The 12,969-nt window shown below is 38.5% G+C and overlaps 1 protein-coding gene across 1 annotated transcript; it reads right to left on the reverse strand.

The window, feature by feature from the left end:
• Positions 1-274: 274 nt before the first annotated feature.
• MACROD2 (O-acetyl-ADP-ribose deacetylase macrod2) lies at positions 275-12,705 on the reverse strand (the record flags this gene model as incomplete). The annotated part of the gene is made up of 5 exons (XM_012938827.3): positions 12,494-12,705; positions 9,763-10,002; positions 7,269-7,403; positions 5,789-5,859; positions 275-364 (listed from the first exon to the last, which is right to left on the reverse strand). The coding sequence occupies exons 1-5, from the start codon at positions 12,540-12,542 to the stop codon at positions 275-277; spliced, it is 585 nt and encodes a 194-aa protein (XP_012794281.1). The 5' UTR covers positions 12,543-12,705.
• Between the last annotated feature and the right edge of the window lie 264 nt (positions 12,706-12,969).

Raw genomic sequence — 12,969 nt, forward strand, 5'->3', positions numbered from 1 at the left:
ACTTGGTCAGAGAGTAAACTATATGTTTCTAGAATACATTAAGATTTGAGAAAATAAAATATTCGAAGGCCAGAGTAAAAAGAAAACACATGTAAACAAAAATATTAATTTGAATTACGCTCTTGGTTAACTAATGATAAAATAAAATAACCCCATATAACATGAAATGTCGAAAACACTTTTTTATTTGTTTCAAATATGATTGTAAATAGAAATTTGAATAGTCGTCAAAAACTAAATGCTTCAGGAATACAAAACACGGACTCAGACTCAGTTATTTGTAAGAATCCAACATCTCCGGGATTAAATTTTCGTAAATTTTATAGTCAACATCCATAAATATACAAAAGATAACACGTTGAATCTGAAAGAGGAAAAAACAGTACCCAATAGAACATGGTAGTACTATATACAACCAGATAATTATATTATAATAATAATAATAATAATAATAATAATAATAATAATAATAATAATAATAATAATATGAAAGCATCCTGATGAATAATTTATAAAACAAAACTGAGTCATTTTAAAACATTTCTGCTTTATTTTTGAAATATTTTCACTCTAAACCGAATTTATCTGTTTATATTCACAGCTTCTATACTGTTCCACAATTACGAGTATCTTAGACAAGTATGATCGAATGAAATTCTGTTTACTTTATAATTATTTATTTATTTTAACACATGAATATTGGTACAAGAGAGCCCCAATATATATGCGCCACACAAAACAATGAGAATGCGAAGAGAAATAGAAAAAAAAAACTAAGGAGCGCAAAAGAAAAAGAGAACAATAACGAAGAGATCGGTGTAAGGTAATGTGGTAGTAACGAGGTACAATCAGAAGAAATCTTTCAGGTAAGGGAGACACAACCACTTTTTATGAAGAAAGTAAAAGAAGGTTACAACAGGATCGCCACTGGCTTCTATTCTGAGCCATATCTGATAACGTCTCAAGCCACTGTGTAGCACCATCTCTCGGAACCCAGTCAGGGAGCCGTGAAGGACCGACAGAAGCCAGTCCTTTGCAGCTTTCTTTCATACCACGACACCATGTCATGCACTGACCACCTCTCCGCTTCTTCCAACCAGTCCCAGAGTCGGCAAATAATGCACGACATGGAATTCTCTGGGACGACATTCGGAGAACATGTCCAAGCCACCGAAGTCGGTGTTTCAAGATGGTGACACCAATTGAATTATCATCTCTGTGCCCGAACACACGATGCCGAACCTCTGCATTACTGACATGGTGTTGCCACTGAATGTCAGCAATCCTTCGGAGACAGCGATGATCGAACACAGAGAGTCGTCTAACGTCCTCAACTCGGAGAGACCAGGTTTCACAAGCATAGAGCAGAACTGCTCTCACCGACGCGTTGTAGATCCGACCTTTTACAGCCAGACTAACATCACGAAGGCGCCAAAGGTGGCCCAGATTGGCATAAGCCGCTCTGGCTTTCACTATTCGTGCATTGATCTCATCACTCACACCCCCACCAGCACTTATGCAGCTACCCAGATACACGAACTTCTCGACTACGTCTATCTGCTCACCATCCAGGGTGAGTACAGGATTGGAATCCTGCCAGTCTTGTAGAAGTACTTTGCACTTCGAAGGTGCAAAGCACATACCATACCTACGGACACTGATTGCCAACTGATTAAGTGAGGATTGCATGGCTTGGGTATTATCGCACAGTAAGACAATATCGTCCGCATACTGAAGGTCGAGAAGTCTTTCTCCAGGCAACATATCCACACCCCCATTACTTTCATTCATCAGAGCTGTTTCCAGAATGTCATCGATGGCAAAGTTGAAGAGGAATGGTGAGATTGGGCAACCCTGCCTAACCCCACTGCTCGAATGGAACAATGGAGAAAGGTGGTTGTATGCCCTCACTCTGCCTGAGGTGTTTTTATATAGGGCTTTTAGGATGTTAATAAACTTCTCAGGCACACCCTTCTTCAATAGACAATCCCAGAGAACAGTCCCGTCCAACGAATCGAAGGCAGCCCTAATGTCAAGAAACACTACGATTGTTGGCCTTTGATAAGTATGGCGGTGTTCTAACATTTGACGGAGGGTGAAGATATGATCAATACATCCTCGACCAGAACGAAACCCAGCCTGCTCCTCGCGAGTCAATCTTTCTCGGGTTTTGAACAACCTACGAAGAATGACGGAAGCCAATAGCTTGGACGCAATCGGAAGTAGACTTATCCCCGATAGTTGTTACAGGAACGACGTGAACCCTTTTTAAAGATAGGGACAACTATCGACTCATTCCATGACGTTGGTACACTCTCTAGTTCCCAAACCTTTGTGAACAACGTCGTCAATTCCTTAGTCAAAAAGTCACCACCATCTTTAAAAAGAGCCGGAGGTAAGTCATCTGGGCCAGATGATTTGTAACGCTTCAAGAGTTGGAGTTCCTTGCGGACTTCCTCATTTGGTGGATCAGTCGTCACCGGCCATGGAGGGCAGGACAGTCTGACCGATGTTGCCGGAGCAGCAGGCCAGTTGAACTGCCCTTCGAAAAATTCTGCCCACCGTCCAAGACGTCGATGGATGTTAGTGATTGGCATCCCATCATCCTCGCAGATTGTTTCACTCACACCAGACTTCTTGCTGCCAGTGGCTCGGATGAGCTGGAAGAGCTTCCGGTAGTTACCAGATACAGCTGCTGCTTCCAGCTCATTAGCACGCTTCGACCACCAGGCTTCTCGGTCCTTACGCAAGCTTTGCCCAATTTCCTTACGTAACATCCTTCGTTTATGGTCAAACTCACGGTCACCTGGAGTAGACCGACGGGCTTCAATGAGTTGTAAGGAACCAGAAGAAACCCAGTGCTTAAAAGCGGGACGTTTCGCAAACCCACAACTGACTGTTCCCGCCATTTTCATGGCGTCATGCAATTGCAACCAATGCTCATCTATACTTTTCGGTGGAGTGGTAGCTAGCCTAGAGGCTAGCTCGGTTCGATACTTACTTGCAACAGAAGTTGAAACCAGCTTGCTAATATCAATCCGTTGATGGTGGTCACTTCGTTGTCCACTGAAAAGTAAGGCAAGATTGGCGCAGACCAAGGCATGGTCAGAGTCCAGATAGGTACTCCAAAAGGAGCGGCAGTCTTGTACACGACCAAGCCAGCGGTAGCTGGTCGCGATGTGATCAATCTGAGTCCAGGCTTGAGATGCAGAGGGAGGACGCCAGGTGGCACATCGGCGATGACTGTGCCTGTAGTTAGTGCTATCCAGAACCAGGTTGTGGTCTGTGCAAAGTTGCAGTAGACGGTCCCCGTTATCTGACCTGCGACCAACAAGTCCCCATCGGCCACCTAAACGACTCTCTTCTGTGCCTAGACGCCCGACCTGAGCATTCAAGTCTCCGGCTAGTACTACAATATCTGTCGAACGTACTTTCTGGAGAAGAACAGATAACTGGTGGTAAAACTCATCCTTGATTGCATCCGGACTGCAATCTGTCGGGGCATAGGCGGAGATGACGAAAAGATATCGTTTCTCACGCCGATTTCTTCTCACTTTGATGGAACTTTCTAATCTAACAGCACATAACCGACTGTTAATGGGGATCCAATCGACTAGTGCTGCCTCAGCTCGAGCGCTTAGTGCGACACCGACGCCAGCAAGACCAGACGAAGATGCCACAAGGTCCCCGGATAAGCGCACGTAAAACAAGCTTTTTGAAGCGACAGATGGAGATCGAATTTGTAGTACTTCACCAGAGTCTTGAATACGGGTCTCGGATAGACAACAAACATCAATATTAAGACCTTCCAAAGACATAGCCAGCCCTATCTGTTGTCCGACCTGCATAAATGTGCGAACATTGAAGGCAGCCAGTTTGAATGGTGCACGTGGTTTCAGAAAAACTGCTTCAGTTCTCGTATTCGGTGGTAACATACAATTTTCAACCGGACAGTGATTCGAGAACGTTTAGATACAGTCGAATTACACCAAAGACGAGCCGCTGTATAAGTATAAAAGAGGGTGAATAATGTGGATAATAATAATAATAATAAATGTGGATAATAATAATAATATTAATAATAATAATAATGACAATAATGGTAATGATAATAATTTGAATCAATTGATTGTTTTTCGAAGCGAGAAAAGTAATTTCCATAGACATAAAGAGTTCATCATTTGTGTGTGGGCTGTGATACTGCCCGGGTGCCCAAACCGAAGCAGGTGGTTATCTTAGGGGGCCACTCCCCGAGCCTTTGACCTAAAGGTCTAACCCACAAGGCAGTGGAGCATCGTAAGGAGATGCAATCCCATGGTAGCCGGTGACCAACGATTGGTTCATACGCCATTTGTTCCCGCAGGATACTGGAGCCCATGTGCACCATTTACTTTATAAAGTATTTATAAAGTAAATAATACTTTATAAACGATGGGTACAAAAAGTAGACTAAATAACTGCTTGACTACAAAGATTTCTTTCTCAATCAAGAAAAACTTTTTAGAGCTGAATGATGAACAAATCATACTGTATTTATGTAATTGAATACAACTTCAAATATGTGAAAAACCATTAAAGTAAATCATTTTCTGCATACTATGATTTAAGTTTCTATTTTGATTAACTCTCACTTAGTGCTTTAATATGTTTCCCGAAAAAGCCTTAGAAACAATAGATGCAATCTATCACCATATTAACCAATCAGATTCAACTACAAAACAATCCAAGCAGTTAATAAGTATTTGCAAGACTTCACTTTTCGTTAAATTTACTAGGATCAATTTATATGCAGTACCTTATACAATTAACAGTAAACAAGTGTTTTCTGCAGTACTGTTTCCATATGAAAAAGGCAATAACCTAATCCCATTTCGAGGTTCAACTGACAAACAATAGAATTAGCTTTGAAATGAATGAAAAGACAAAGGAATAGGGAATATCAACAGTTGAGATCATGAGTCAATTGAAGCTAGATCACCATGGAAAACCTGGAAGCATTGGACGGCCGTTTCGTCCTATGACGACCAAAGAAATATTGTACACCGGACGAAACGGCCGTCCAATGCTTTCAGGTTTTCCATGGTGGTCTAGCTTCAATTGACTCATGATCTCGACTATTTAAATTACTACAATATCCACAAAACCCCTTCTGATACGAATAGGGAATAAAACACTTCCCCACTCCCCAAAAAGATAAAAGCCTATAATCTGGAAGTAATTAATTGTATACTAAAAATGTAGAGGCAAGAAACTACAAACGAATGTTGGCACATCGTATTTATCGGGAACAAATTCAATGTAACTCTTAAATTGTCACATACGTATAATAACGATCAAGCTATGAAGAAATGATTGCTAATAAAATGATACTCATGTTTTGAAGGACTCAATTAATGATAAATACAACATTAATATATCGATGCATTGCTAACTGTAACATTACCACTCACTATTACTGATTTAAACCAGTAGCTTAAATGTTACACACATAATGAACCCAACACTTTTGGCCTCGTTTGCACAAGAACTATTTCCATATAATTTCCACAATATATTTGCTATTATTTTAAACGTACATGGGTCTCATCATCAGCATACCCGATCTTTTATGTATTATTTAAATAAAGTCATTAGAGATACTATACCAGTCTTCGAATTTCCAATCACCTCTTTTGGTTATTATCGATAGATGTCGATAATGATAAGACAATCCTCCAGTATGTAAAACGGTATTACAAAAATACGTTAAAAATGCATTTTATTAAATATAAACTACCAAAAAACCAACCTCTTGATGAGATTTGAGATAGGAGAGCACTGTATGAAGTGCCACCTTGGCAGCTGCTTCATTAGGGAAACCTTGAGTTTAAATATAAGGGATTAAAATGTACACTATATAATTTAATATAATATTAATATTAAATGATGGCCGTGAAAATTGCATGTCGGTCTACCAGATGACATTACAAGCTATTTAAGTAAATATTTCTGAGCTTTGTAGTGACTATATAGACCAGCTTTCAATATTTTAACAGATTCTGAAACATAATTAAGCCTACCGCTCTCAAGCTCTAGAATAACTTCTTCACCTCACTAATTAAAAGATCCTGTGGGTGTAATTATCACTGAAAGGCGTATCTAGCAAGTGTGTCATTACTTGGATATTCGTAATATTTCGAGAGTCTATGGTGAACTCTTGTTTGAGATGTCAATCGATTGTGCAGGCTTGTGTGGGACTTGAATATTTACTCTATTTTTTATTCTGGTGCAGATATCCTTTCGGGGATAAAAGGTTTTTTCCTTCATTATTTTATAAAGATAAACCCATAGTAGAGACAACCGGGCCATTCAGATGAACACCCTGACACAATGTATTTTGGAAACCGGACAGAATATTCATAATGTTTTTCGATCGTTGTACATAAAATGCTTATCTATCATTATCTACATAAATTTTTATTCCAATCAAAAAGAGCGATTTGGTGATTAACTACTTGGATATGAATATTCGAATATGTTCGCCCCTCCGTTTGAAGAAGGATATCTTGCCTACCTGACAAGTCACACAAGTTGACTAAAGCCAGGTAGGCTTTCTCAATTCATGCCAAGATCCAGTCATTGACCCAAAAAAGCTATCTAATTGAAAAGAAATTAAAATTATCAACAGTTACTCAATTTACTGTGAGATATAATAACAACCAAAGGATATTGTAATATCTATACAAATACCGTGATGATCGGTGTTCGACTAGTAACACTTATGACGTGAATACAATAAAACAAACTAGACAAGTTTCTCTGTTTGAAAATTTGTTTATTTATTTATATATGAATGTAACAGTGTAATTAGTCGAAGGACGAATAAGATGTTCCACTTGAGGACTAGAAACGAAATATGACAAGAACATTGTCTCTAACTGCATATATACCGGGGTCGAATAAGACATCTTTAAGGTAAGTGACACAGACAGGATTTTTTTTAATTTTTAAATGTTCCATATGCAATTCAGTACAAGTGTCATTCACAGGAAGATTTTGAAGTAGACCTTATAAAAGAGACGAGAATCTCTTACTTAGTATTTAAAACAATTACCTCAAAATACTTCCAAACAACTCGAAACTGTGAGTTAATAATTTTATTCTTAGACAACAACAGTCCCACACGAATAATGAAGGTAACTCGATAGGGTGATACGCAAAAAAGAAGTATCATCGAAATGATAAGGGACGAACAAATCAGTATGAATCACAGACTAATAAGAACTTACCATAAACCCCTGTGGATATACAGGGAAATGCAATAGACTGGATATTGTGCTCAGAGCACAACTCCAATGCCTTTCGGTATGTGGATTCCAAAGCTGCATCATTCCGTCCGACTGGCCCGACACAATGAATCACATCTAAGGGTTAGAACAGTAGGAAATTGAAAATTATAACCTGAAAAAACGACTGGAAACAAGCAATACGGAAAACATTACACCTGTTATATAAAAAGTAAAACTATATGACTGATAGACTGACATAGTGATGAAGAAGTGGGGAGGATTGCATCAGCTTGATGTCATGTTTAAAAAAAATAACATCAAGTTATAAACGTCATATCGGATACAGCGGTATATCTATCATGTTCTAGTTCGCGAATCCTGGGTGGTCAGTGTCCACAACTCCCTACTAATTTCTCAGATTTACGAAGCAATTTTTACTGCAATTCACCTATGTGCTTCTAGTATTGGCTCATTAAGTAAAAGTGCTGCAACCAATCCTGCCTAGTTTCTGAAAGCCGGCACCCAGTATTGTGCAACTACACGTGAAGAAGTGAAGTTTATCAAGGCTACTCCTCCCTGAAGCCCACCTACAGAGGACCAAGCTTGGAACAAGAATAGGCAAAAATACAATATAGATTGAGATCATCTGTCCGAGTTTCCCTGGAAGGGTTCAGATTGTATGCACTGTGAATAACTATTTCATTTTGCGGAAAATGAAGAAATCAGATTAGGATGGACGGTCTTACCGACTTTTAAATATAACCGCAAAACCTAAGAGCCGATCGTACGACCCTTCTTGCCAACATTTTTTTCCTTTCGCAATGTTACCTTTAGACCTGGTAATCTTTACTGCAGATAACAAAATCTCACGAGATAAGATGGTGTGCTCCTTTTAGAATTGACCTATAATTCCTTTAAACGGTAGGACAGTAAAGTCACTGATTGTTTTTGGGAAGCACTTTAATATCCCCATGTCTCAGATACGGTAGCCAGCCACAGAATTTGGAAACTGCTTTCATTTGGTCACTTTTCTAGCCGGACTGCCTGGCATGACAAGACTGCAAAGGACAAGTGATCCAAACATCACAGCTCGATAGGATCACCACGCTAGACAAGCCAGACTAGCATATTGAGGTAGAGGTTAGCAACGTTAGCGGCCAATGCTCATGATCATTCTAACTATTAGTGTACCACCAGAACTAATCAAGATGACTAGCCACTTTTTAACTTCGGGTTAAGTTTATTAGCAATGTCTCTGAATAGACCTAGCTTGGAGAACAGAATTATTCAATTTATTCCCATTAAGATAATAAAAACCTGTTAACACTATATTCGTATATATTTATTTATGTTGCTTCTTGATGTCACCAATCCTCATAGGTGAGTCACGATTTCAGCTCGAACACTAATTAATCAGGGAAACCATAAGGATAATTTGTCTGGCTACTTTAGTCTCATTTTGGGCAACGAGACCCACAATAATAGATAGGAATCTTCTATACACATGAAGGTAGATGTTGCAATATATTTAATAAAACCAGCTCTTACATGTGACTATTAACGAACACTTGATCACAATAATAACTAAATTATCAAACAAGTTTGTGATTGATTGTAAGGGAAATCACATATATAGAAAAAATTCTGGTGAGACTATAATTTATGGACGACCTTTTAGCGATGCTGAAGTGGCCTTGAGTGAACAACTTCTAATTAGGACTAAATGAGGGTTATAAAGCAGTTAGAATTCTCATTTATAGTTGATGGTTAAAGTTTAAAATTAGATTTAGGTTTTTCATCCCGAACTGACATCAGCTATAATGCCCAAACTCTATTTAGCTAAATGTATGAACGAATTTCGCGCCAAATTCGTGAATCGTCATCTTATATCTGATTGGTTCGTCCATAAATCATAGTCTCGCCGTGTACAAAAATACCTTTAACATCAACAAAATGTTTATTACGCGATAGACTGAGACTTATTTAACACCCTTGACGGGAAGAAGAATCCATATTAGAAATGGTTATATTTTGGTAAAGATAATCTGGTGGTAAAATCACCAACTTTAGAAAGCAACTTACCTGGATACTACAATCAAAATCCTTAGTAGCTAGTTTGTCCAAAAGAAATAATTCAAAATCTCAAATCAATTGGCAACTTGAAGGACTAATATACTAAGAAGTTTATTAGAAAGAAAGACAATAAGTGACAAGGTACATTAATGCTAAAATACAACTTGTTTGTTCATTGTTTTGCGACCCTACAGGACTACAGTGAAAAAAAACAAATGAGAAAGCAAGACAAAATCCAAAAACCAAACAAGTGGATAATCTGATCTGTTTACTAATAAGTAACTTGCATATAGTTATGAGGATTTAATGTTTCCGTAGGACATGGAATTTAAATAGTTTACTTGGGCATCGAATAAATTGTTTAAACGTATGTAACAAAAAAAGAGAGAAAAGTGAACTTTTAAATAGAAAGTGAACATACATTTGGAAGGCAAATTGAAACCTGGAGTAAGTTTTGCATCCCCAGTTGGACAGCCACCAAGCTTTTGACAAGCTGCTAACAATTGTGAACCAGCTGCTCTATGTATCGCACCATCTACTCCTCCACCACCCCTCAATTGGGAATTCGCAGCATTTGCAATAGCATCAATTTGGAGATGTGTTATGTCTCCACGCCACAAACTAATACGTGATCCTAAATTTGACACCAAACTGCTCGTTTCTATCAAATGAAATTTTTAAAAACAGTTAAGCATTTTAGAAAATTAGTTTTTACAGAAACTAGTGCCTAAATTTTCAGTTTGATTACTGTCCTACACTTGGCAAAAGCAACTATAAAAATGAATGAAAACGAGATGTTTACCCCCAAATGCCCTGGTATGGCCGAGAGTGGGGTGGGCCCACCCTCCTCGAAATGCTCTCACACGGGCACGCGTATACAGCCTCTGCCAGGGAAGTCCTACTCACTGCCTTCTCGTGGCGAGGGTGTTGTTTACGAAAATGAGAAGATGAAAAGTGAATGTCCGGCGCTTTAACCGGATCCCAAACCAATGGTGCACATGGGCTCCAGTATCCTAAGGGAACACATGGCGTATGAACCAATCGTTGGTCACTGGCCACCATGGGACCGCATCTCCTTACGATGCTCCATTGCTTTGTGGATCAGACCTTTAGGTCGAAGGCTCCAGGTGTGGCCCCCTGAGAAAGCCACCTGCTTCGGTCTAGGCATCCAGACAGCATCACAGCCCACACAGAGACCAAGTGACTTGTGTGGTGCATATGTATTCGGTGCCCCTTTGTGCCAATATTTATGTGTTCAAATAAATTAAATAAATAAATGTACTGGTCCAATCAGAAGATTAATATAACAATTTAAAATACCTATCTGAATACACTGAAAATATTCACAATTAACAAAACCCCTATTTCTTATTTACAGGTGGTAGTTGGACAGGGGATCGGATGATTTCTCAATCAGATTATTGTCTACCGTGTTCTGAAACAAAGGCAAGTTAAGACGTAAAACAATTATATCAAGGAATTACCAATACAATGCACTACGAATTACTTGAATGATGCTGATTTAAAATGGAACATAAGGTAGTATGAAAACCCCACTATTCAAATGATCTCATGGGACTTCAATTTAGAGAGCAATATACATAATAACAAAAGATTGAGAAACAGTGAAGGATTTTGATGGAACATATGCAGTAAAAGTCGTTATGAGCCTAATGAAACGACGTGAGCTGTGAAAACTTTATATGCAACAATTTACTTGGAATGAATAATGTACTGTAACAACCCTGAGCATTTGTAAGGCCAGTTGAAAGGCGAAACTAAACAGAAATTGGTAGCTTGAAGACCAAATAATAGATGAGTCGGAAAGATCCTCGTATATTAGCGAAGTCAATGTTGGCTTGTTATGACACGAAATCTAGACTTTCTTTAGACGCTACATGAAACGAAAAGCAATTACCAACTTTACCAAACCATTGATAGCAAGTGTTATAGCAAATATCACTGATCAGATGTTTCTTGTATGGGAAAGACATTAAAAAAATTGATATCGTCTGCAAAGGTTTTCTGAACGATGTGAGGAATAAAGCGTACAGGCGAGCACCGAAGTTGAGATGAAATACAAGTGCAAACTAATTAAAACTGTACGCAAGATACAAATGGTAATATATTTTGTTCGTAGATTGGTACATAGGACGCCAACTACTGCTCGTTCCCACTTTTCAACTGGACTCCCAGGTACTGAGTGACGTTACCAAAGGTTATTCATTCCAAATAAATTGCTGTATACAAATTTTCATAGCTAATAGCATTTTTAGTTCAGTGTACAACCTATTTTAAAACAGAGGTGTCTTTCTGAATAACCATAATCTTATTACCCTATAGTATATTAAATTGATCATGAATTTATGTTTTGATTTGTTTAGGAAAACCATGGACATAACGAATTCCAATTACCACTATCTTGCTTTCCCTTTTTAAAAGATTTGAAAATGCAAATTACGGGCTTTGTTTATTGCAAAAAGTTTTCGTTCAGTCGAATAAATATTCCGATTTATAATACCTTGGTCTTTTGATCACGGTGATACATACTTTGTACGAGACATAGTATTTAGATAAAAAAAAGCCACTAATTACTTTCCCAAAACTTACCAACCCTTACTATAAATTATTTTCACAGCCGCATATTTATTCGTCAGCTGTCATAGAACTGATTAAGTATGGACAGTGGTATCATACGGGGAGCGCAAAACTAACAGCTTTTTTGGAGTAACAGGTAAACAACTGTAGCTCCATAAAGCGAAAACTGCACTGAAAATAATTCTATCGGGAACCAAGTGCTCATTTAGGGGATTTAAGAGAAAATTACGGGTAAAAATCCAGAATTTGAAGTCGACACTGTGTAAATTGTAAGTGAAAATAAACTTATTCGTGGAAATTTCGTGTAAATTTTGTATCGATTTCGGGCGAAATTCCCAGACCAGTGTAAATTTAGGGTTTCCTTGGACTTTCACCCGGAAATTTACTTTAAGTTAGTCGAGTTTCTCCCAAAGTTGAGTGCTTAAACTTCCAACACAATCTGGATATAAAAGCGGCGCCAATTAGTATCAAAAGATTGGAGACAACCTCTATATAGTGTATTATTAAACAATACTCTCACTACGAATTCTCTTAAAGACTCAGCTATAACAAACCTTTAGCAACTGAAGACCAAGTTGGGACATCTGCAAGACCTTTCAGCATTTTGACATATTATCGTGGAAACGATGGGGTGTTGTCATCTATCGTCAAAGGTTACTGCGCACTTGAAGGTCACAATGTAGTAAAACGATTGGTGCGTCACCTCAACAATTCGTAAGGTTTCACAGACGTGCTCAAATCAAAACAATCGTAAATTGGGTTTAAGTTTAACCACACTATGTCCGGGGGTGGATTTACCCTCAACGTTGTCATGTAAGCCTAATGTATCGCCCAGTGTAATAACGGTCATGTCTGCGTTCATCTAATCATGGAATTTGTCATTTTATACGACCTCCAACCCTCGAGTAACGAAAGTGATATCATCATAACGATATATGATATAGGACGAATGTTCAGTGACATCATCGCGATGAATTACTAGTTAAGACGTGCCTGAAAGTACATAAGGTAATGGGACTTCTGTGATTGG

Source organism: Schistosoma haematobium, chromosome 1 (genome assembly GCF_000699445.3).
Source record: "Schistosoma haematobium chromosome 1, whole genome shotgun sequence".
NCBI classification, from domain to species: Eukaryota; Metazoa; Platyhelminthes; class Trematoda; order Strigeidida; family Schistosomatidae; genus Schistosoma; species Schistosoma haematobium.